The following is a 25,826-nucleotide window of genomic DNA, read 5'->3' as shown; positions in this document are numbered from 1 at the left end:
CGCTCTGTTCTGCAGGCACCTGCGGCCCTCCATGCTGCAGCAGCTCCTGCGCCGCCTCGTCTTTGATGTGCCCTTGCTGACTGATTACTGCAAGATGCCTCTGAGGGTGGGTCACTTTTTTTTTTCCCCCACTCTTTTTAAATCCCTTTGTCATCCTTTATCTCATATTCCCCATTGCCCTGCCTACACGCCTCAGTTTCATTATCTCATTATCTGCCACTTGCTTTTAATTTCATTTTCCTTTCTATATAATCCAACCTCTTTTCTGTCTGTGTGGTCTCGTCGTGGTCACAGTTTACTCCCTCCGTTTATTTGCTTGTCAGCTCAGCGGGGAGCCACCAACAGCACATTTCCAGCTCTTGTGAAGGTGTCCTCCTTTCTTTCTCTCTGTCTCGCTCTCTCTCTCACACACACGCACTCACACTCACAGGTGCATGCTCGAAACACACCTGTGGTGTAAATTGCCTAGCGTGCAGGAAGTGGGAAAGCTAAAGGAGAGAAAACAAGGGGTTGAAGTAGTGGACTGTGTGATTGCAGGCTTGTTGGCTCCACTGCTCCACTCCATCTGTTAGACCCCAGGAAATACTGGATCTGTAATAGATTGTGACCAGCCTGTGAATTGGAGGACACAGTTGTTCCTTACTTACATGTACAGATTTTGGAATTCATTTGTGCTGAGAAGTGTGGGTGAAGTGATTCCCTGTAAGGTGCTGTTTACTATACATGCATGGCCTGGTGCGAGTGTATCATAAGTCTGTGTACAACAGACGGTATGTGTCCTCCTCCTCTCCTACTACTAAATCCTGTTTAATTATTTACTGTGTGGCTCATCCTTTGCTCTCTCTCTCTGTGACCTCCAGCTGCTAACCAACCACTATGAACAGAACTGGAAGTATTACTGCCTCCCGTCGGGCTGGGGCAGCTTCGGCACAGCATCCGAGGATGAACTTCTACTCACCAAGAAGATATTCTGGGGAGTGTTTGACTCTCTGTCCCAGAGGGTGAGGGGCCTCTCATTGATTTTATTCCGTTACTAATGCCCTCTGCAGTTTCGTTGCGACTTCATTTGCATGTTTGTGATAAACAGCTGACATCTACTTCTTGATACCTTTGCTCTCCCGTTGCTCTACAAACATGATAAACGATCCGATGAAAGTCACCCAATTCATCTCAGTCGAATTCCATTAACATGTATGTATTCAGGGACTCATTGGCACAAATACCTTGAGGTCTGTTAGCGGTGCAGATGGCCGGACTCAGCACATCTCTCTAAATGCCCACTCATGAAAGGAGGCCGTGCAAAGGGCTGGTCTGAAAACATCAATATCTGGAAAGCCGTCATTGATCCAAAGCCTCTAGCACGCCGGTTGTTCAGCTTTTAGAATAATTCTTCATTAACGTCTCTTCCACTGTCCCCCTGCGCTGATTCTCTCAGACTGAAGTGGCTGTACAGCTTTATTTAGGTCCCTGCTTAAATTAACAACAAAACACCCTGTTTATTCATTTATTTCTTGTTGCAAAAGTGGCATGAGTTTTACGTTTAACTGTGTAGCTTTCTTTCTCTTCCTATGCAGAAGTACGACCCAGAGCTTTTCAAGATGGCCATGCCTTGCCTCAGTGCCATAGCTGGAGCCTTGCCACCAGACTACGTGGATGCCTCCATTAGTACCACTGTCGAAAAGCCTGTTTCTATAGATGCACAGGGCAACTTTGACCCCAGACCTATCAATACTGCTAAGTAAGCCCTTCTGGAACCAGGCATCAGTGAGATGTAGTATCAGCCTGACTAATTATATTGTATCTGCAATGACCTGTATAGCGTGACCGTTATAATTCATTTGCACGCACAATGAGATTGATTTTCACACATCTTTTCTAGCATTGCTCTTCCAGAGAAGCTGGAGCACTTTGCCAACAAATATGCCGAGCACTCCCATGAGAAATGGTCTGCAGAGAAGGTAAGGCCAAAGTGGGTATTAAACGGTGCAGCATTAGAGAGCTCGGAGCATGTCAGGAGTGCTGTGAGAGAAGGATGGGACACTAAAAATGTCTCTCCTTGAAGAAATAACAGATAATCAGCAGCAGTTCATCCATATAACAGTGAAAAAGATGAATTCAGATCAATATGTTGATTTTTCCATGTCACAGCAGTGGTACCCTTTTGGTGATGCCTACTTTTTGTTATAACCCAGAGAGATTGTCTGGGCATGCTGACAATAACGGTGGTACTCTCTGAGTAGAAGGGCCCGGCTCTCTTTGTGCCAACTGCTTATGCTGCATTGTTGTATCCGTCACAAAATTTAACAAGAGCTGAGAACAGCAAGAGCAAAATGTACCACAACTCCTTAATGTGTTATGCTTACTTAATCTCTTATAGCCAGACTTTGAAATAATAAATCTTGTCTACAGGGAGACCCTGAAGGTAATGAGGAATGCTTTCACCTTTGTACATCCCTCTGTGCTTGTGCCTCAGGTGCTGCTAGGCTGGAAATATGGAGACTGCGTGGATGAGAAGGCGAAGACTCATCCCCAGCTCAGAACTTACAAAGCCCTGACAGAGAAGGTACAGTACGTGCAATCCGAGACTTGTAAGCAATAGCAACACCGACGAGACAATATAAAGATGAAGGCGCCTGAGTTTATTCTTTGTTCTCCATTTCTGCCTTTGTGCTACAGGAGAAGGAGATTTACAGATGGCCAATTAGAGAGTCCCTGAAGAGTATGCTGGCAATGGGCTGGTGCATCGATAGGACCAAGGATGGAGAGAGCATGTCTCAACAGAGGGAGAATGAGAAAATGAGGAAGATATCTCAGACTTCGCAGGTACTGAGCAAAGATGAATGCTTCTGTCTCTAAAAAAGTTGGAAACACACACAAAAGAAATCATTAATCATTGACATCGTGCTATAAAAGACTGAAAAATCAACAAGGCTGAGGGACGGTATGCAGTGAATGAAGTCATAAAAGCTAGATGAAATAGTTTTTCTCCAGCAAGCATGGTGATGAAATCATCATCCAATATGTTCTTGTCTGAAATCCATTTTTATCTTTTATAAGACATCACTGTTGTGTTCAACACAATGGTTATGGCATTTATATACTCATATGAGCTAACCCTGGTCTAGTATGTATGATAAGATGAATACTATTAGTTTTATAAATGTAGATAAAGTTCTAATATGATTATTTTTTCTCAGAACGGAGCTGTCAGTATTTAGGTTTAAGTTCATGCTGTTGCTACTTTGAGTGGCTGAAGCTGGATGTTAACCATTTATGCAATACATTTCATTGCCTATTTTAAGGTGTTTAACAATTCTAACTGACTATTTCAGCTGTGTATTTAATTTTAGCTAACTTTCATTCGATTTTTCTCTATCTTTTTCCATTGTCTATTTACCTTTAGCTAATGTTAACTATTTCAGCTGTTTGCTTAACTTGCATTCTTATCTTTTGCTATAAACATTCTTAAATTATGTGTTGCTACCTAGGATATACAGTCAATGGTTGCTACTTGCTAAGGATTTTTGGTGTTGTTTATTAATTTTTAGCTAACAATTTCAACAGTTATTTTTCTTTATGTTCTAGCTGCTATCTAGTGTATTTTTGTGAATCATTAGCATAGCTCCTTTGTATCTATCTAAACTGTTGGCTAATTTTTAGCTATTGTACATTCTTTTGCTATTGTAATTGTTTTAACAATTAAGTCTAGCTAACTGTTACACCTGTTATTTCAGCAACAACATATTCAACATATTCCTTACTTTCGGTTATGTCATGCTAATTATTTCAACTGCTCATTTACTTTTAGCTAACATTGACAGTTTCAGTCGTTCATTCCTTACGTTTAGCTATTTCTACTTATGCCATGCAAGTTGTTTTAAAAAGGGGTTTACTTCTAGCTAACAAGTATTGCTTATCCATTACATTTAGCTAATTATTTATAATACCTTTCTGTTATTATTTGAGGTTGCCCATCTTAGCTTAGCACGTCATTTTATTGTTTAAAACTGTTCTGCTTGTCATCAGTTACTATATTCAGTTGTAAACATACTAATTATACTTTTATTTACTGAAAACAAAGGTGATTGTGTTTCTAATATCCTTCCACAAAAGACTGAAAGCCTAAGACGTGATAATCCTTTAATAAATCCTATTAAATCTGAGATGATTTCTAGCTAGCAGCACACAGTGTCTCACTGTAAATCTGCATCTATATCCAGGCCAACGGTTTCAATCCGAGCCCGATCGACACAAGCAACGTGGTCCTGTCCAGAGAATTGCAGGTGAGCAACCTTACATTTGTTTTCATGTACTTCTACAGTTCAGGCCGAGTACGATCTCTCAGCCTGAATACAAGATCAAAAGCAGTATTTCCTGAATGCAAATGAGTAACGTGGGCGGGACATGTGCCTCGCTGTGTTTGTCTCCTTTTGTCTTTGGTCCAAAGGGGATGGTGGAGGTGTTGGCTGAAAATTACCATAACATCTGGGCCAAGAAGAAAAAAAGTGACCTTGGAAGCAGAGGTGATTCGTTAATGAAGTCAATCAGAGATGCACACTGCACAAAGACACCTGCAAAACAGATACAGAGAGACTGTGCATGTTTGTGTGTGTGTGTGTGAGTGGGTGGATGTGAAGTGCTATTGTGTTTAAATGAGCTTGTGAGCATATGCACATGTCTGCCTCGCTGGTTATCACTCTGTTTTGCCATCTACCTTTTGGCAGAAACTCAGTAGAGACCCGTAGCCAATCATCAGGCTGTTTGTGGTTTCAGGTGGAGGAACGCACCCTCTGTTGGTGCCCTATGACACGCTGACAGCCAAGGAGAAGGCCCGTGATCGAGAGAAGGCTCAGGACCTTTTACGCTTCCTGCAAGTCAATGGCTATAGCATCACAAGGTCAGTACACACTAAGGCTTTAACTGATATTGTGTTAAGATGTTTTCACCACTTCATAGCTGTCAGTAATCAGTGGAGTCATTTATTAAAAGTGTTATAAGAATATTCATTTATACGGTTTTCTTCTACAGAGGTCTGAAGGACTTAGAGCAGGATTCTTCTTCCATGGAGAAAAGGTTTGCCTATAAGTTCCTCAAGAAGCTGCTCAAGTACGTTGACTCGGCGCAGGAGTTCATTTCCCACCTAGGTATGATAATATGACATAGCCTGTCACTTGAAGAGACTTGCAGCTGTCTTGTCATTCCATATTAAATTGTATATCTTCCATCCAGAGGCCATGGCTGCCAGTGGGAAAACAGACAGGTCACCTCATGAACAAGAAATCAAGTTTTTCGCTAAAGTAAGGAAGTAGTACAAATAGTGTCTGATCATATAGAAGTAACTCTTTCAAATCTTGTTTGCATTAACCTGATTTGGTCCCTCCTTCAGGTTCTCCTTCCTCTCATCGACCAGTACTTCAAGAACCACTCGCTGTACTTCCTCTCCTCTCCCAACAAGAACCTAAGCAGCAGTGGTTACGCCTCCAACAAGGAGAAGGAGATGGTCACCAGGTACCCATTCGCACGTTCGGTGACTTCACATGCAACAGCACAGCATGACTTTCTCTGCTTAAAAATCTTAAACTCTTATCGTCTTAATTACTAATCACCTCCCCTCGAAGAATTTACTCGGTCTGATTTTCTCATTTCCTTCCTCTTTCTATTCTTCATGCCTCCAGCCTGTTCTGTAAACTGGCAGCTCTTGTCAGACATAGGATTTCACTCTTTGGTAAGCTGATTAATGCTGAATAGCCAGGAATGTGGGTGGATGTGTGTGTGTCTTGTGTTAAGGGCTTCATTAACTTTTACACTAAAATACATTTATCTGTAAAACTACAGATTCAGATTTCCTATAGGGAATGTTTTAACAGAAATTATTCACTTTCTTGGCAAAAATCGAGAAGCAGCTCCGTTCAACTGGGCTCATGTTTACCATGTTCATAAGGGAAGTTCCTATCTTGAGGTATTGACAACCTTTGCATTTGGTAAGATCCAAGTTGACAATGAGGTTGCTGACATTTTCATTTTCATGGTGGAGATATATGTAACATATTGTAATTTAGTCATATAGAGTTTCATTTGTAATTGTATAATATGTCTGAGGAATATTTTCAGTGGCCTCGCTTTTCATGATGTATTGGCATTTCCCACATAAACTTACCTAGTCTTTAGCTTGCTTCTGGGCGCCAACTTTTGCTTTTGCACCTATTACCAGTGCTCTCATGACTTATAACTGATGTTACCACTTGAATGACAAATATTTTGAGTACACAAATGTGTATGCTAAATACAAAACCACTGCTGTGTCAGCTACTAGTTAGGTTAGCTTGGCATAAAGACTAGAAACATTAAAACAGCCAGCCTGTCTTTGTCCAGACTTAAATCCACACGTTTGCACCTAAAACTTTCAAAATACCTAATTAAAATATTTTAAAAAATCACACGTAATGATCAATCTTCTCTTTGTAAGAAAGCCATTAGGTGTATTTGCTAAAATTTTGAAATATTCCTTTGAACAACAGCAACTTAAACCCCCTTCAGTTAAATTAAATTATGATTTTGAGGCTTTTGCATTTAAATCAATCACTTAAACCATTTACTTTCATTACTTTCATTGTTGTGCCCTTAACTATAGTGGATATCCCACATTTAGCCGAGGTGGTGAACTGAATATTGATCCACTAACCTTGTAACATCTAAATGAACCCATAACCAATCTATCTCATTGGTCGTATGCCCAGAAATTCAGCTTTGTTGAGAATTAGACTCAGCATGAGTCTCAAAAGTCTAGACCGTGTGTGCTCCCATCATCATAAAGGGCCTTTGTGTCTGTGATGTTTCGTAGGGAGCGACTCCACCACCATGGTCAGCTGTCTGCATATCCTGGCACACACTCTGGACACCAGGTGGGTACAAACTTTGGCAGAGCTCAGAAACTTGGCACCTTTGAGATTTTCTTCTTCAAATGCAAAGTAGGAAAAAAAGATTTTTTAAATGTTAACAAAAGCCCTCCTTGTGATAATGATTGTGATTAAACATCCATCAGTTTGGAATCTATTTACATTTTTCCGCTGTAAAGGCTTTGTCATGAGGATTTTCTACAATACATTAGACTTAATTCTGCAGTCCTATGGGAAGCACTGACCTTAACAAAGAGCCTTCTCTGGCATTAAAATAAGCAGCATAAATGTCATACAGCACACGTTGCCCAAGGCTCCCAGTATCCTTTAAAGACAATGTACTCCTTGTTAATGCACCTCACACATACTAAGGCTGAATTAGCAATGTATTATTGTGTCATTTTTGTGCTGAAGAGCTACAGCTGTTGCCCACAGACTCTGTCTTTCATTTCTCCTTCCGTCTGGGACACATCACGGCTTAACAATGGGTAATTCATTTACCAATGTTATGAACTGTGAAATGCTGAAAACGGACAGACTAATCATATTAATGCCCTGTGCTATTTCAGAGTGTCATACAGGCGAACTCACCTTGGATTTAAATATTCTCCTAATTCATTAAATAAATCTTTCACGTTTCAGAGTGAGCGAGGCGGGTTGACGCTCACGCCTCATATTTCATGGCTAAAACCTTCACAGGCCATGAAAGTGAAGTATTTGCATTTGTAAGCGGGTAAACACGGTTGTCCTTTGCATACCAAAAGGTATCCTGTGGTTTATTATAGCCCTGCCCTTGTATATCTCCTCGTTTGCTTTCAGCCGTTAATCGCGGCCTCTCGTTTCCCCTCCAACAGGACAGTGATGAAGTCAGGCTCGGAGATGGTGAGGGTGGGGCTCAGGACGTTCTTTGAGAACGCCGCGGAGGACCTGGAGAAGACATTTGAGAACCTGAAGCTGGGGAAGTTCACCCACTCCCGCTCGCAGATGAAAGGGGTGTCGCAGAATATCAACTACACCACAGTAGCTCTGCTCCCCATCCTAACTGCTCTGTTTGAACACATAACTCAACACCACTTTGGAGTCGACCTGCTTTGTGAGTCCTGACAGCAAAGGAATGATCAAACATGTTGTTTGAGAGCTTGAAAAAAATAGAGCCAAGTGACAATGCTGGGTTTTTGGTAATGCTGTAGAAAACAGTTTACATATTCGTTCAGTTTCTGTACTTGTTATAGAGTGACACTTAAACTAAACATGTTAATAACTTTAGCCATTTCTTAAAATTAAGATTTAATTATTAGGCTTTTCTGGGTAGAAGTCACTCATGCTGCCCCAGACCAGAATATGCAAGATGTGTTGCTTTCTTTTTTGGGCGGCTGTGGCTCAGGTGGTTGGGTGGGTTGTCCCATAATTGCAGGGTTGGTGGTTTGATCCCCTAACCCCTCCACATGCCAAAGTGGGCAAGACACTGGATCCAAAAGTTCCTCCAGATAGCAGGCGAACTCCTTACATAACAGTTCTGTGTGTGAATGTGAAAGATTATAAAGCGCCACTAAGGTAGACATGCACTTCTTATTGGTTATGCATTTAAGGGAGGGTAATGGATATAATAGCAAGGGAGCTGTTAAGGGAGGTTAATCATGTATTCCACTGGATTTACAAATGTCATGCAATTTGCGACGGTCAATTCTGTGGGGAAAATTCTCTGCCTCTAAAAATCCGACCTAATCATAGAGCAAATGGGATTTGCATCATGCACAACGAAGATTGTGGTGGAGAAAGAACCATGACTCTCCAGAAACATCAGTCATGCAAGACCCAAAGATAGAAAGCTGAACTAAATCTGTAACTAAATGTGATTATCAGAAAGGATAATACATGATGCCTCAGCACCGTGGCCTCAGCGTATTTCAGATGTGTCAGCGGCTGCGTCCTCATTTTTGTTCTTTTATCTTGCCAGTGGATGATGTCCAAGTATCCTGCTATCGAATCTTGACCAGCCTCTATGCTCTGGGCACTGGGAAAAACATCTATGTGGAAAGGTATTCAGAGCCTAAATGTTGTATTGATTGACCAATGCTTCAGTGAAGAAACGCACTGGCATTTAACGACTCGCTTTGTGTTCCCCAGACAGCTGCCAGCTCTCGGTCAGTGTCTGGCGACTCTGGCCGGGGCAATACCTGTAGCATTCCTGGAGCCGGTGCTCAACACGTACAACCCCTGCTCCGTCTTTAATACCAAGAATGCCAGAGAACGAGCCGGTGAGTCATATGTAATTAGTTTATAATAAAAGTGTCCATGGAGCCATGTCCATGGATGAGGCACGTCTGTTCTCAAAAGATATAGTAGGAAGTATAAAATGTGTCACGAACACATCTTTGGTGGTTTAGTCCTAGGAACACCAGACTCAGTGGAGGAGATGTGTCCTGGGATGCCACGGCTCGACGGCCTCATGAAGGACATCAATGACATGGCCGAGTCTGGAGCGCGCTACACGGAGATGCCCCATGTGATCGAGGTGGTGCTGCCCATGCTCTGCAACTATCTGTCCTACTGGTGGGAGAAGGGTCCTGAAAACCAGTCAGCCAGCGGGATAAGCATCTGCTGCACCACCGTCACCTCCGAGCACCTCAGCATCATCCTCGGCAACATCCTCAAGATCCTCAACAACAACCTGGGCATCGACGAGGCCTCCTGGATGAAGAGAATTGCAGGTGGGTAGTGGCCACTGTTGCAGCTCAATCAGTATATTCAGCCGGACAACTTAGTAATGAAGAAGGATTAAGACAACTGAGAAATACATTCATCCTGAAGTCTCACTGCACTGACTGAATTTATAGCCATGCAAAGCTAATATGCTAAACTAAGCTGACCCTGGTAAACCTAACACCTCAACATACACTGATCAGTCATAACATAATGACCACTAACGGGAGAAGTAAATAACATTGACCACTTTGTGACAATACAGTGTTCTGCTGGGAAACTTTTGGACCTGGCATTCGTGTGGATGTTACTTAGACATGTATCACAAACCTAAACCAGACCAGGCACCCCCATCCCATAGCAATGATACTCCTTGATGGCAGAAAATATCCCCAGAAGGATGTAGCCTGACACAGGAATACATACAAAAACGGTTCAGGAACAACTAAAAAAACATTAAGAACAGCACAAGATGTTGACCTGGTCTCCAAATTCACTAGATCCCAAACGGATCAAGTATCTGTGGGATGCACTGGAACAAGACTGATCCACAGAGGACCCTCCCCTTGACCCATAGGACCCAAAGGCCCCCACTAACAGCATTCTGTTGCCAGACACCACAGGACACCCTCAGAAGACCCATGTGCATTCTCTAATGAGTCAGAACTATTTTGGAGGCACAAGGGAGACCTACACAATATTAGGAAGGTGGCCATAATGTTATGCCTGATGGGTGTATTTGGGTGCTTTATTGTGCTTACGTACAAACAATGTCAGACTATTATAAAAATCTTTCTCTCTCACTGTTTAGTTTATGTGCAACCCATCATCAGCAAGGCCCGTGCAGACCTGCTGAAGAGCCACTTCCTGCCCACACTGGAGAAACTAAAGAAGAAGACAGTGAAGGTGGTGGCTGAGGAGGAGCTGCTCAAGGCAGACAATAAAGGAGACACCCAGGAGGCCGAGCTGCTCATCCTGGACGAGTTTGCCGTGCTATGCAGGGACCTGTACGCGTTTTACCCCATGCTCATTCGCTACGTGGACAACAACAGGTTAGTAACTGATGGAGTTGTTTAAAGGGAGTTTTTAGCAGAGAACGAGGCAGTTAGCAGAAAAGGTACGGGGGATGTGATAATCTGTCTCTGCCACGGCAGGTCCAGGTGGCTGAAAGAACCAGATTTAGACTCCAACGAGCTCTTCAGAATGGTCGCAGAGATATTTATCCTCTGGTGCAAGTCGCATGTGAGTGCTCTGATCTCAGACCTTTACATTTTATACTAAAACAGCCTTTTTGTCGCCAATACCACGGACACAGCTTTACTTGACATTTTTATTTTTCACAGAATTTCAAAAGAGAAGAGCAGAACTTTGTGGTCCAGAATGAAATCAACAACCTTTCCTTCTTGACTGGTGATAGTAAAACAAAGATGGCTAAGGTAGGATTTATACATGCTCACGGCCTCCTCGATAAGTACTATCAAACTTATCTTTTTGTTTTAGACTTTGCAGTGCCATAGATTTATGCTCTTTTACTCATTCATAGACCTCTGATCCATTATGAAAAGCAACTGTTTGTATGTGAAAAAGACAAAACACAAATAGGATTGGAAGGATGACACGTGTTAACATTTCTCCGCCATGTTAACAAATTAATTTTTGTGTACATGTGCTCACATGTTAACTTGTGAAATGCTCAAGAGGAACTCCGAGGAGCTATGCGTCAGCACACACATGACTACGCACCCGTAATGACACTAAATGATGCCCCTCTGCTTTGGACGTGTTAAAATGGACTCTGACTTGTGACTCTGAGTGTGTATGTTGTGCGTTTGTGTATACTGTACATGCATGCTTGTTACAGTTGATGACTAACACTCATCCCCCACCAGACGGATATTCCTCCATGCCTTCGGCCCTTACAGGGGTTAGGACATTTTATTTATTGTCTGCCTGGTTTAGCTGTTTAAAGGCAAACAAATGGTTTTCATTGCAGTGCACGTCCATGCGAGGACTGTGCGCCTCCATTAATTGCCCTCTCATCTTTTTCCTCTAACCGCCTCTCTCTTTCTGTCTCTCTCTATCTCAAACAGTCCTTTAAGGAAAAGGTAGAGTGATGCAGTGCATGAGCTGTTCACCCGCCAGCTTATTGGCTTATATGCTGCAGTCGCCAAGCAGAAAAGCCAATAGCTTGTGCCGCTGTGCTATATAGTCTATAGTGTAGTTATATATTATGTTCCCTTATTATTTGTGGGCTCCATTCATCACCATGTGTGACATGGTGACTTTGGTCATTCCTCATTGCCTTAATGGGTGGAACATGTCTCATGTGGAGTAATGAAGCCCAGCCCTTCTGTAGCAAATCATGTGATCACATGTCACTGGTGTGTTTGATGGATTGTGATACTCTGGTGTGTTTGTAGAGTTACCTCAAGCTATGTTATATATATATTTTTGTTGTAGTTTGTGTGTGATAAGGCTGTGTGTGTGTTTGTCATCGTATATATGTATTTATGTCTATATTTATATATATATTAATATGAAGGTAAGTGTTTTCACTGAGCCAGCTGCTACAGTTTTTTGATTGTAAAAAAACACGTTGCAGTTCCAACAGCAGCAGTCTGGTCGTTCTGCTTTTCAGCTGAGGTGTGAGACTTTAATGCTTCAGCAGCACAGATGATTTAAGCTTCTCATAGCTTTTGCCAAGGCTGAAAAATAAATGCCTCGGTTGCCTCTGGCTTTTGTTCAAATACAGCACGAGTGGTCCCACTGTTAAGCTAAACACTCACAGGGTATCAGTTTTAATGTTGACAGGAAACGTTTTAGTGCAACATCAATCTCAGCAAAGTGGGGGAAAAAACTGTCCGTCTTACCTTTAAATATTATTCAGCAGCTAAAAGCTCCTTGCCCGTATTTAACTGTATGTGTTGTCTGAGGTTAATAATGTGACATTTTCAGTCTGGAGGACAAGACCAGGAGAGGAAACACAAGAAGAGACGCGGTGAGTTCTACTCCATCCAGACCTCGCTGATTGTGGCCGCTCTGAAGAAGATGCTCCCGATCGGCCTCAACATGTGTACCCCCGGGGATCAGGAGCTCATCTCTCTAGCCAAGACCCGATACCTCCTGGTGAGAAAATGTTTTACACACACACTCATTAGAGAATGGACACGGGTCTTCTGAGGGTGTCCTTTGGGTCCTATGGGTTGAGGGGAGGGGCCTCTGTGGCTCAGACTTGTTCCAGCGCATCCCACAGATGCTTGATCAGTTTGGGATCTAGTGAATTTGGAGGCCAGGTCAACACCTTGTGCTGTTTTTCATGTTTTTTTTTAGTTGTTCCTAAACTGTTTTTGTGTGTGTGCCTGTGTCAGGCTGCATCCTGCTGGGGATGGCTGCTGCTATCAAGGAGTGTCATTGCTATCTTCTCCAGACTCGGTCTCCTGTTGTTTATTCATATAAATAGCCTTTATATTTTTATCCCATTTGTTGGTTGTTCTTTCCCTCCCACTGCTCTACAGAAAGATACAGATGATGAAGTTAAAGACCACATTCGTCAGAATCTGCACCTTCGAGAAAAGGTAAGGATGTCAGAACTACATTCATTTCTGCAAGCAGATAACAGCTTGTATTAGCTTGAATACTACATTGCTCTACGTTTGACGTCCTCCTCTGAAACATGCTCCTATTAGTCGGAGGACCCCGCTGTGAGGTGGCAGCTGAACCTGTACAAGGACATAGCGATGAGGGTGGAGGGGCCTCCAGACCCTGAAAGAGTGGTGGATCGTATCCAGAGGATCTCTGCTGCGGTCTTTAACCTGGAGCAGGTCAGGCTCACGCATTTTTATATTTTCAGGCTACAATTTGAGCTGTAAGGGACACCCAAGATGGTATTATTACTATTATTATTGTTATTATGAAATCATTGCTCATATCATTTTGTTAATATAGATAATTTCGTTTTTTTTGTTAAAGTTCATATAACTATAATATTCTGCCATGGACAGCTGTGTTAAGTTTATTTTAGGCATTGCTTTGGTGCCGGAATAAAAATATCTGAGTTAAAACACCCTGTGCTTTTTCTACGGTTTGTCATGGATGACGAAGCTAAAATTGCAGTCATCCTTGACAGCGAAATTGTGCTTCGATGTTCTGACACTCCCTCTACAGCACTCTCTACTTTCACTTAGGAACAATCAGGTTCAGGATGAGTCACCAAATACAAAACACTAGTGCACAGCAAATGTGCCTGACGCAGAGTCCAGCCATTATCTTCTCTGGTTTGCCTGGCAGAGAATGCCATTCTGTTATTTTAATAAATCATTTCACCAATCACATCTTCTGCCCTCGTTAGGTGGAGCAGCCGCTGAGATCCAAAAAGTGCGTCTGGCAGAAGTTGCTGTCCAAGCAGAGGAAGCGAGCCGTTGTTGCCTGCTTCCGGATGGCTCCACTTTATAATCTACCAAGGTACTACTGCATGCAGCTTCACCTACAGTGCTTACAGCTCCACAATCTAAACAATCTAAACAGCTTCAAAATGATGAATCCAAGAAGACGCAGCAGAGAAAGCTCCTGGTGACGCTACAAGCAGATGGGAAACAGCGTAACAAGTGTTGTAGCGTCACCTCTATGACCACACTTCCTTTTTCACAACTCTCATTCGTCCCTTCTTGGGTTCTGACCTTACGTTATTATTGCTCAGTGCTCCTCAGTTTGTAGGACAAATGTCTAGCCTACAGCTGTTATCAAAGAGTAGAAAAAAAAGGGACACTAGCAATTTCATGCCCTGCTGCTCTGTAACTCAATCACAGGAAGTCGGGCCGAGTGCTACAGTCGGGAGGAAAACAATTATGATGCCCAACCTCAGGGTGGCTATCTCCAATATGTGCTCAGACCGTGCTGCCTGCCTGCCTGACAGCATGACTCATTTATTCAGAGCTGTCGACAGTGAAATACGACACGGCCTAGCTAATAATTATTACAGAGTATTTACAATGGCGGGGCAGTGATTGTTATTGTTTGGAATAATAGATTTGCGTTACAGGGAAGGATGCGAGGATAACGAGGAGGATGGCATCACGTCACGCATTCACATGTCATCTTGTCTCTGTTTTCTCTCTCTCTTCAGTCTTTGTTCTCTCCTCAGTCTCACCACTCTACTGTACTTCATCCCCTCAGGCACAAAACTAATAATTACTTCCTGAATGCCTACCGACGCATTTGGCTGGAGATTATGCACGAGAACACAGACTATGACAGTCTGCTCTCAGTGCTGACGGTAACGAAATGCTGACCCGGTGTTGCTACTCTATGACTTGTGTACCTCTCCTAACCCTTCGCTTTCCTCCAGGCACAGTCCCCGCTACAAGTTTCAACCCCCACTTTTGCTGGTATACCCACTGGTCCGCAAAGTGCAGGTTACAGTCATTCAACAGTCCCAATTAAAAATGCATGTTCTTAGCTGTAGGTAGACGAGAAGCAAAAGCAATACTACTCTGACTAGGTATGAAGCCAGTGCCTTGAATAAAGCTAATTTAGCATAGCAACTTCTCTAGGGTAAGTCTCGCAAATTAGCATGTTGTACCACTTAAAAATATTTTTTATTATATGTTTCTTGGCCAGGAGCAATATTAAATTCACTATGAGGTTGCCAGGAAGTGTTTCCAGGCTAGCTGTGTCTTCTAGTCTTAATGCTAAGCTAAACACTGGTTGGAGTCCTTTTATTGAATCCAAATTCGGTATTTAAGTTAACTTATTCGTCTCATCTGGAGGTGTAATTTGTGTCTGCAGATGACAGTTTAGGTGCAGATTAAAGTGTCAATCTTGGACCATTTTGGTCCAGGTTGATTTGGCAACACCTGTAGCTTCTGTGTTAAGAGCAAATCAAGTTTAATGCTAAAGGTCGCACAATGGGTTAGCCGTGATCTCATGCTGCGCAGCGAACGAGCAGGGTGCAGTGAAAGGTGTGGGTTATCTCGCTGAGGAGCTGGAGGTCTTCTGTGTGTCGCCTGCAGCTCTTCATCTAACAGCTCACTGTGACTGCTCCTTCTTGTTCCACACGTTTTCGCAGTATTTAAAACTGATCCACTTCCAGTTTGTGTACTTCATAATAAAAGTCAGCTTAACTTTTGCCAATTTAATGCTTTTATTGTGTAGCTGTAGCAGTCTCTAAACCCTTTTAGACGTCCAGTGGCGATTTACTTTGACAGTGACATCATAGACATTTATTTAAATGAAAAGCCACCTTAGATCAAGATAATGACAGTATGTGAACAGTTTCAGTCTTTTTACTTAGGTGACCAGTTGGATGCGCCAGTACCCTAAACTAACCAGCATAAACCTCTCCTAAAGGAACTTCGCCCCTCCTTTCCACTGCTCCTATCTAACCCTGCCTAATCTCCTCTCACCTGTTCCTAGGCATCGCTCTATTAACCTCTTCCTCCTGGCATATCAGAGAATATGGATAGAAACAGAAGAGTACTCTTTTGAGGAGAAGCTAGTGCAGGACCTTGCAGTAAGTACTTGTGCCGTCCCATGTGCTGAGCGTCGCTCCTTCCACTCTCGTCTTCTTGTGTCAGTGTCAAAAGTGTCAGCCATACGGCGATTGTCAACTTGACCCATTCTTGGTAAGCATGGCATCACTTCTGATGTCAGAGCCGGCTGATGTAGCTCACCCACCGTGTCCCATCCAGCAGGGGTAAGAAAGCATCTCGTCGCGATGCTTCGACTTACCGCTGAAATTTATGAAAGTTCCGTGTCTTTCTTAAATTTTCACAGCCATGAAGCTTCACAAGCATGCATTAAATGTGTTGTAGTGAAAGCAGAAGAAATACAGCTGCTCTCTTTACAACTTAAACCAAAGTGCTTCAGAAAAACGTCGCACTTGGTCCAAATCACCTACAGCGGTTTGATTTAAAACGCCTGCAGGGTTTATGAAATAGAGCTGAATAAATTATGCAAATTTTAATCTAAAATAAGTTGGAACTCCAACATTACTGTGCCAGGGGATATTGTATGTTTTTTTTTTTTTTTTTCAATAATTAAATGGAGATAAAATTTGAATTTGAATTAATAGAGCTTTTAAAAATCAAATCTTTTTTCTAGCCTTTTATTGTCAATATCTTTTTACCTGAAATTAAAGCTACAGCACATTAGAGAAGAAGTTAAAGAGTGTAACAGATTAAGAACTCTATGATCGAGACAACCAAACGCATGTATTTATACAACCTCTACTGAGAAACACTACCAGTGTCCCGCTTAACTCCATTCACCTCTAACACTGCTGAACATGTGTGTGTCCGAGCACGTGCTTCTGGTCTGTCTTGTGCATGCCATCACTTGTCTTTCCTCTGATACAACCGGTTAAATATTACTATTTAGTGATTTCTCAGATCATATAGTTGATTTTTTTTTGTATGCTGTTGTCTAGAAAACGCAGCCCAAAGTGGAGGAAGAGGAAGAGGAGGAGGTCAGAAAGCAGCCAGACCCTCTTCACCAGCTCGTTCTGCACTTCAGCCACAATGCTCTGACCGAATGCAGGTAAACGCTCGCTCTCTCTCTCCCTCACACACACCTGGCCACCTGGCACCGGTGCGGGTTGCTCCATCTGTGCTCCGTAATTGATTTGGCCTGCTTCTCCGCTAATAAAGAGAGCATTAAGCTAAATGATAGCTTACACTAAGAAGAAAACACAAACAGTTTTTCTGTACTTTTTCATAATGTTGTTCATTAAAGCACATACACTGCAGCGGCTATAAATATAATCACTGCACGCACTTATTATTTACAGATGTGATGTGAACATGAGCTATGCAAGGATTAACCACCAGATATTTACCTTCCTTCTTTCTTAGTTCTTTGGAAGAGGATCCCTTGTATATTGCATATGCGGATATGATGGCAAAGGTACCTCATTCTCTTAAATGTTATGCTGCCCAGCAAAAAAAAAAACAAAAACGTGCAGCTATGACATTCAGTTTTCTCTTCCAGAGCTGCGCTGAAGGGGAAGAAGAGGAAGAAGAGGAAGGAAAAGAGAAAACGTTTGAGGTGCTGTTAAGTTTTTCGAATACTTTTTAAATAATGCACAGATGTTTACACAGAATATTACAATGTCTCACAGGAAAAGGAAATGGAGAAACAAAAGATGCTGTATCAGCAAGCGAGGCTTCATGACCGCGGAGCTGCGGAGATGGTGCTTCAGATGGTCAGTGCCAGCAAAGGTATGAAAACTCACACGAACCCGTCTGCCTTCCCCGCAACAACCGTCTTTGGTGCGACCGTCACCTGCAATTTGTGTCCATCAGGCCGACTTGGTGCTATAGTGACTTTCACCCTCAAACTGGGCATCTCCATTCTCAACGGGGGAAACATACTGGTCCAGCAGGTACGCAGCGCTCCTCTTGTTCGGCAGAAGCTCGCGGCCTCAGCTTCAAAACCTTTTAACCGTGCTTTTGCTCTGATGCAGAAAATGCTGGACTACCTGAAGGAGAAACGAGATGTTGGATTTTTTAAAAGTCTTTCTGGTCTGATGATGTCTTGCAGGTAATGGAGCCCCGCTTGATTGAAACGCGTTAAACATTATTTACGTTTTGCTTCAGTTGCAAATTATAAGGGAACTCAAGCTGACTGAACAGATTTATAATAGAAAAGTCTGTTGCCCCGATTCCAGTGGAGGAATTACTTAATGGATGATTTAATAAAAATATGCTGCGATATGGGATGTATAGCAAGTTTTATGGAGCTTGAACCATATTTAGGACTAGAGGGCAACTTTCCGCCACAGTCTCTTCCTTTTTGTCTTTCCCAAACATAATGGTTGTCTTTCTTTTCTTTCAGCGTCCTGGATTTGAACGCTTTTGAAAGGCAAAACAAGGCTGAAGGTCTGGGGATGGTAACTGAAGAGGGATCAAGTAAGTGAGGTTGATAAAGGTGGTCTGAGACAGTCCTATGTGAGCGACTGACTTGTCCTCTGCTAGGAGACCTTCAATCATGTGGATACAAATAGCAATAAAAAGCATATTTGTCACTTTAATGCGGCACCGAATAAAATCATCTGCAATACTCAAAGTTCAGCAGTTGGGCATTTCATTCTGTGTCGTTCAGGCCCTACGCTGCATTACTGTGACAAAACATTTGCTCTTTAGTTGTACGAGTCCATCTCCACATCATGTGTGTCATGTTGTCACGTCACCCTGCAGGTAAACCTGTGCTACTGTATGTCTAAGTCCTGTCTGGGCGTTGTCTGCCACCCAAAAGCACCCACAGTCACAACTGCATCTACATAAATATTCACTCTTTAATCTGAGCTCTCTATTTAAGCTGATGGATTGCATACAGTATATAAATATGTTTTTTTACCATACATACTCCAGCTCATTTTCGCCTCATAAGCTCAGGCATAAGTGATGGTAACTGTTAGTCTGTCAGATACTCTGTCTAACCTCTAAGCACCTGCCTAGCGAGCAGACTTTAAGACTCGTTACCGCATGTCAGTGTCGCAAATCACTGTGAGTATGTTAAGATATATCTCTAGTCCTATCACTCTCTCCTGTTCCTACTTCTTCTGATTGAATCTCAATGTCTTCTCCTTTGCTTATGTCTGCTTTTGTTTTGTTTGTTTGTTTTCTTCTGATCATGATTTTTATGTCATCGGTCGCAGTCAACGTGAGTGAGCGGGGTAAATACATGGTTTAGATTCTACTCATTTTATGCAATGCTAACATCTTGATTGCTGTCAGCTCCTTCCTCCCTCTCCTACATTTCCTCCCAGTCCTCCTCTCCCCCCCTTCCTCCCCCTTGCCTTGTCCTGAATGCATTATGACCATCTCCTTTGTACCGTGGACTGAAGGAACGCATGCATGCTCCTATGACATCTGGATAGATTGTTCAGTCCACGGTCAGGTGCCCAAAACTGACTTGAATCTTTCCACTTGTTCTTTTCTATAAGAAGTCTGTGCTTGTTATTTGTGTGGAACCCTTTATGTTCAATGAGACTAACCAGCAAGTGCTAAGAAATAATTCTCCCAAAGCTTTGATTGTATGACAACAAAGCTTTGCTCGTATTAAACAACAAGGCTCAGTTTTATTCCTAATATAAACCTTATTTTAATTTGATGAGATGATGCACTATGATGTTTGACAGCTAGACAGCAGCTTTATGAGGAGGCAAAAGCCATGCAAGCATCTGATGCCTGTACAGACATTAAAATGACGGCTCTCTGACCTTCCTACTGCTGAAAAGGCAAGTTAATCTAATTTCCTGTCCTCAGGTTCCAAGGTGCTGCAGAACGATGAGTTCACTAAGGATCTTTTTAGGTTCCTGCAGCTTCTCTGTGAGGGCCACAACAATGGTAGGTGGATAAATTAAAGACGTTGCATTGAGCTGCATGACTCTGAACAACACGTGTTAAAGGCCTGATTATTTGGAAGGTGCTCATCTGCAACAAGTGACTGTTTAATCTTTTATTTTATCATCCATTTTAGATTTTCAGAACTTCCTGAGGACTCAGACAGGGAACACAACTACAGTAAACATCATCATTAGTACTGTGGACTACCTCCTAAGACTCCAGGTTTCACATTGTTGCTTAAAGATCTTTTAAATTGCTAAAAACATATATATTTTCTTTCATTTTTCACATGCGTTTCACTGTTCCTTCATTAGGAGTCCATTAGTGATTTCTACTGGTACTACTCTGGTAAAGATATTATCGATGAGGCTGGTCAGAGGAACTTCTCCAAAGCACTGGCGGTGGCTAAGCAAGTCTTCAACTCTTTAACGGAGTATATACAGGTACATTAAAACCTTGATTGCAGTATTTGACTAATCTCTCTATTCAGAAAATACATTCTGATCCTGTGGTTGTCTCTCTGTATCTTCATCATCCAGGGTCCGTGTATAGGGAACCAGCAGAGTCTGGCTCACAGCAGGCTGTGGGATGCCGTGGTGGGCTTCTTGCATGTTTTTGCCAACATGCAGATGAAGCTGTCCCAGGTATGTATTCTACATATGTCTGCGACAAAGCGGTGGTGTTATTAGGGTGGTGAAAAGTTTCACTCATTATTGCTTAATGGAATACTTGACATTAAGTTTGAACGGCGTTTCACATCAGAAGACTGTTTGCAGATCTAATCTTATTATAAAATATGATATGGTATTGCTAATAAGAGTGCCCACCAGGATGTAAGGATTGCATTTCACTTTAATTTGCCTCACTGGAGATTTTTTAAAAATTGAAATAGAAGGAAGGGGAGAGAGAGGTGCACCATGTGCCACTGAACAAGGATTAATAATAAACTCAGACACTGAGCTGCTTGTATGTTTAAACAGGCATACGTTTTCGTAGATATAAATTCCACTAACAGATAATACTCATCACTGAAAAGGGTCATTCAGCGCATTGGGCAGTTTTAAATTCAATACCAGGACAATACTTGAAATGTAAAAAAAATCCAACACTCTGCTAGAAGAGTATGTTTATATTGCTACTTCTGCCGTAAAGTAAATATCTGAACACTTTATCTACCATTGGAGTTTTATCTGTCACCACTAGAGGGCTCACCAGGCTCAAGGATAACCTCAGACTGCTGCAGCACACTTAAACATGCCATTCCTCTCAGCTACAGGATATATGGCTCCATATAAGATATGCCCAATAAGCCAGGAGTGAGATGAAATCCAACCACCTAACCTCATCTCATGGTCACCACAAAGGACTTTTCCTGACAGCAGCAACCAAGACGAAGGAGCGTACAGGTGCAGCGGTTTGAATCTAGCGCATCAAAGTACTCCTCAGATTTATGGCGTTTTGAATACGGGCTCCACTGAGACCCTAAATGAGCCAGACCGACCTGGCCATCTGCTCATAGACGGCAAAATAACATCAACCCTGGTGCTGATGGATGGATGTTGCTAGAAGGACCTTCTGGGTCCCAGCAGGGCCATTGTGGGTTCTCATAATCTGAAGCAGCCTTGATCTCTCCAAATTCAACTCAGGGATATTTAAGAGGGTGACAGCAGCCTTACAGGGAGGCCGTCGCTGCTCTGTGTGATGTAGTGTGAGTGTGAGTCACAAGGTTTTCCTTTTCTGCCTTCTCATAACAGGACTCCAGTCAGATTGAATTATTGAAGGAGCTGCTGGATCTGCAGAAGGACATGATCGTCATGATGCTGTCTCTTCTCGAAGGTTTATTTTTTGATTTCATCCTATGAGCTGCAAGGATATTGCCCCTTCTCTGACATTCATCTAACAGATTTGTTTGACTGGCATTTAATCAGATGTTTATCTCTACGGATAATCCTTACAGGGAATTTCTTGTTGATGTGTTTTCCGACTAACCTTTGTCACCGTATCATTTCACAGGTAATGTTGTCAATGGAACTATTGGCAAACAAATGGTGGACACCTTGGTGGAATCTTCCAGTAATGTGGAGATGATCCTAAAGTTTTTTGACATGTTCCTCAAGCTGAAGGACTTGACCACTTCAGACAGCTTTAAGGAGTACGACCCAGAGAGCAAAGGGGTCATCTCAAAGAAAGATTTCCAGAAGTCCATGGAGAACCAGAAACAGTATTCTCAGTCTGAGATTGAGTTTCTCCTCTCCTGCGCCGAGGCTGACGAGAATGACATGTTCAACTACGTGCTATTTGTGGAGAGATTTCACGAACCAGCCAAGGACATTGGTTTTAATGTAGCCGTGTTGCTGACGAATCTCTCGGAGCACATGCCTCACGATGCTCGCCTTGCAACGTTCCTCGACCTGGCCGAGAGTGTTCTCAGCTACTTCGAGCCTTATCTGGGCCGCATCGAGATCATGGGTGGAGCCAAGCGCATCGAGAGGGTCTACTTCGAGATCAGTGAGTCGAGCCGCACGCAGTGGGAGAAGCCTCAGGTGAAAGAGTCCAAGCGGCAGTTCATCTTCGACGTGGTCAACGAAGGTGGTGAGAGCGAGAAGATGGAGCTGTTTGTCAACTTCTGCGAGGACACCATCTTTGAGATGCAGCTGGCGTCTCAAATTTCGGAGCCAGACCCGCTCGAGCGTCCAGAGGAAGATGAGGAGGACAACAACCAGAGTGTGGTGGAGAACCAGGAAGAGGAGGAGGAGGAGAGCGTGATGATGGAGTCTTCTTCAGCGTTTACAATAGCTTGCATCTCCATGAGAAAGAGCCTCTGTCACTTCCGCCAGCTGCTCACTCTCAAGAGCATGAGGCGGCAGTACAGGAAATTTAGAAAGATGAGCGTGAGGGAGATGGTGCGAGGCTTCTTCTCCTTCTTCTGGATGATCATCACAGGCCTCTTCCACTTTGTCTACAGCCTCATTTGGGGTTTCTTCCACATCTTGTGGACCACTATGTTTGGCGGTGGCCTCGTTGAAGGAGCTAAAAATATGAAGGTGACGGATATTTTGGGAAACATGCCGGACCCCACTCAGTTCGGGATCCACGGAGACGTGTTAGAAACGGAGAAGATGGAGGCGAATGAAGCGTCGGCGTTGGCGGAGATGGCTCAGATGGCTCAGAGCGACGCAGCAGAGGCCGACCTGATGGCTGAGTTGCTCAACATACAGCCCAAGAGGGAGGGCAAACACGGGTCTGAGCCAGGACTGGGGGACGTATCTGAGGTGGTGGTGGGAGACGCTCCGTCAATAGCGAGTGCTGTCAAGCAGAAGAAGGCACAGGTCAGAAATCATGTTGAGTCAAATGGAATAAGGATAGCTCTATTGCTAAATATCTTAATTTATAGAGGTTAAACACTTTGTATTTGATTTTAAATTTAATTAATCATCAAAATTATATTCTATTTTTTATAGCTGGCAGCCAAGAAGAGGGCTGTAAATGGAGAGTACAAATCAGATTCAGAAAAAGGAGAGTGAGTATAACGTCTTCACTGGTCGAGCCCAACTGTTTCATACAGGGGCTATGAAAGTATGAAAAATGTCACCTAGAGAAGATGCTAGGACTCATGGACTGCATGCACTATATACTGTATTAGTATGTCACTAATAGAGAATTTATACTTTCAGTTCAGATGATGGAGAGAAGAAGGACCACGACAAGGCCAAAGACGAAGCCCCTCCACAGCCCTTAGTGGAGGAGAAGAAAGCCCCGAAGAAGAGACTTGGCATAAAGAAAGAACCTCCAGAGGCATTCATGGCCAGCTTCCTTGCTGGCTTGGAAGTCTACCAGACTAAAATGCTGGTCAGATATGTTTCTCTCTGCAGCCATTAGCTTAGGCACATTAAGAGAGTGCAAATCAGCTTGTTGCATATATGAAACTCTTACAGAAATCATTATCCTTCACAGAACTACCTGGCCAGAAATTTCTACAACCTCCGCTTCTTGGCTCTTTTTGTTGCCTTTGCTATCAACTTCATTCTTCTCTTCTACAAAGTAAGGTTATAGCTGAACTGTGATCATGTAGTAGTTCCATATCATTGTATGTGTGTACTTTCTTAAATGTGATCATTTGTGTTCTCTAGGTGACCGGTGACTACTCAGATGATGAAGACCCCTGGAACCGTCGAGGCAGAGCCGGGGAGGAGGAAGATGACGGCGCACTGGAGTACTTCGTCCTGCAGGAGAGCACGGGTTACATGGCGCCAGCGCTTCGCTGTCTGGCAATACTACACACCATCATATCTTTCCTGTGTGTAGTGGGATACTACTACCTAAAGGTAAAGTAACATCCACTGATAAAAAAACACACTAGAATTGGTTTATACATTTAGGGAGTGATCTGTCATGGTTCTGTGTTTTGATTTCCTGTGTTCATGTTCCATGTTTTTGAGTTTCCTGTTTTTCCTTGTTTCCTGTCTTGCCTTCTTCCTGTCCCGTGATTTCCCATCTGTGTAATTGTCTGCCCCGCCCTGATTGTTTTCACCTGTGTCTCCTCTGCACTTGTGTATATATAGTCCTGCCTTACCCTTTGTCCTCTGTCGCGTAATACTGTTTTTCCATGTCGTGTTGAGTTTCGTTTTTGGATTATCCTGCCGTTTAGCAACGCTTTGTGTTTCCTTTTGTTTGATTAAATTTGTTTTCGCCTGCCTCATCACCTGCTGTCCAGCATTTGGGTCCTACCTCACCCTGAAAACAATGACATGATGGCTTTTATTAAAAATGTTAATTTAGCATTTATGTCACTTAGATTCATATTTTACCAGACTGTTTATTAAAATTTATAATAATGTATAAAATTATTATGTTTTCTGTTAGCACATACACCGATAGGAGAAGTAAATAACACTCACCATCTTGTGACAATACAATGTTCTGCTGGGAAACTTTTGGACCTGGCATTCGTGTGGATGTTACTTAAGGCGTATTCACACCAGGAAGGTCCGTTAGTTCACTTGCTTTGGTCCGGACCAATTTTTTTTTTCTTTTTTTTTTTTTTAGTGCGGTTCGCTTTCACACTGTGATTAATTGCAACCGGACCAGAATTTATAAACAAAAACACATGTGCTAAGGTCGTTCAGCCATTGGCTGGTAAACGTATAGGCGGGGTAAAGAAGGAAGCCAAATGTCCCACGTAAATAGGCTACAATGGAGACTTTGCGTACTGTAGGTCTACTTGTTATTATGCTAGCAATATGGTTTATAAACTGAGCACTGGAATCCCCTCTCTCTCATTTGTTGACTAAAAATCTTATATACTTCTGCATTTTTATGTGTTTTCTCCAGCATTTGAGATATCTGGACATCTGCCCAGATATCTAGGAGGCAGCGTGTCTCCTCAGAGCTCGGTTAAGCCACGGCTCATCTCTACCTAACCTACCTGCGTTTGTTTGCTTCACGTGTCTCTCTCTGTTGTGTGTGTCACTGGGCTATCCTACATTTCCCATAACTAGTGTAGTGCCCGTCGGAAGTATGTATTCCTATAGTGGGAGCTGAAGAAGATTTTTCAGTTGTGACCATTGTCGTGACCCATGTCTCCTCCCCACAAAGACACCTGCCCAGTTTCAAATCAGCGTGCCACAGACAGACAGACACAAACTCACCAAATAAGTTAAAAGAAATTCTTGATTTATAGATAGATGATCAAATCACTCATGTTTTGTCTGTAAACTGTAAAATAACGTTGAGTCTCCGTTGCCATGGTTACCATCTAGCGTTTGAGCCAGCGCAATAATTTAGAACTGTCATCAGGCAACTGGAAATATTAGAGCGGAGAAAACCTATTTCACCGATATATTTTACATTTCTTATCCAAACAACGTCAAACTTAGCAGTGCAC

The 25,826-nt window shown here is 42.8% G+C and overlaps 1 protein-coding gene across 1 annotated transcript in view; it reads left to right on the top strand.

The window, feature by feature from the left end:
* LOC311505387 (ryanodine receptor 3) overlaps nucleotides 1–25,826 on the top strand; it is a gene marked incomplete at its 5' end in the record, with an annotated part of 106,637 nt that overhangs the window by 71,985 nt on the left and 8,826 nt on the right. Inside the window, 42 exon segments of the mRNA XM_084568935.1 lie at nucleotides 16–106; nucleotides 861–1,001; nucleotides 1,575–1,738; nucleotides 1,880–1,958; nucleotides 2,474–2,563; nucleotides 2,677–2,823; nucleotides 4,221–4,283; nucleotides 4,448–4,523; nucleotides 4,774–4,897; nucleotides 5,029–5,144; nucleotides 5,230–5,297; nucleotides 5,387–5,508; nucleotides 5,676–5,725; nucleotides 6,842–6,902; nucleotides 7,751–7,989; nucleotides 8,854–8,935; nucleotides 9,024–9,154; nucleotides 9,284–9,607; nucleotides 10,411–10,651; nucleotides 10,754–10,841; nucleotides 10,943–11,035; nucleotides 12,555–12,725; nucleotides 13,115–13,174; nucleotides 13,286–13,420; nucleotides 13,948–14,060; nucleotides 16,011–16,107; nucleotides 17,023–17,132; nucleotides 17,447–17,498; nucleotides 17,583–17,639; nucleotides 17,713–17,812; nucleotides 17,897–17,976; nucleotides 18,058–18,134; nucleotides 18,429–18,502; nucleotides 19,862–19,942; nucleotides 20,076–20,164; nucleotides 20,257–20,385; nucleotides 20,482–20,586; nucleotides 21,697–21,778; nucleotides 21,956–23,283; nucleotides 23,600–23,791; nucleotides 23,897–23,983; nucleotides 24,073–24,267. Coding sequence (XP_084425061.1) covers nucleotides 16–106; nucleotides 861–1,001; nucleotides 1,575–1,738; nucleotides 1,880–1,958; nucleotides 2,474–2,563; nucleotides 2,677–2,823; nucleotides 4,221–4,283; nucleotides 4,448–4,523; nucleotides 4,774–4,897; nucleotides 5,029–5,144; nucleotides 5,230–5,297; nucleotides 5,387–5,508; nucleotides 5,676–5,725; nucleotides 6,842–6,902; nucleotides 7,751–7,989; nucleotides 8,854–8,935; nucleotides 9,024–9,154; nucleotides 9,284–9,607; nucleotides 10,411–10,651; nucleotides 10,754–10,841; nucleotides 10,943–11,035; nucleotides 12,555–12,725; nucleotides 13,115–13,174; nucleotides 13,286–13,420; nucleotides 13,948–14,060; nucleotides 16,011–16,107; nucleotides 17,023–17,132; nucleotides 17,447–17,498; nucleotides 17,583–17,639; nucleotides 17,713–17,812; nucleotides 17,897–17,976; nucleotides 18,058–18,134; nucleotides 18,429–18,502; nucleotides 19,862–19,942; nucleotides 20,076–20,164; nucleotides 20,257–20,385; nucleotides 20,482–20,586; nucleotides 21,697–21,778; nucleotides 21,956–23,283; nucleotides 23,600–23,791; nucleotides 23,897–23,983; nucleotides 24,073–24,267 — 6,004 coding nt within the window.

This window comes from Chelon labrosus, assembly GCF_963514085.1.
Source record: "Chelon labrosus genome assembly, chromosome: 20".
Classification (NCBI taxonomy): Eukaryota; Metazoa; Chordata; class Actinopteri; order Mugiliformes; family Mugilidae; genus Chelon; species Chelon labrosus.
This window is presented reverse-complemented; position numbering and strand designations above follow the sequence as displayed.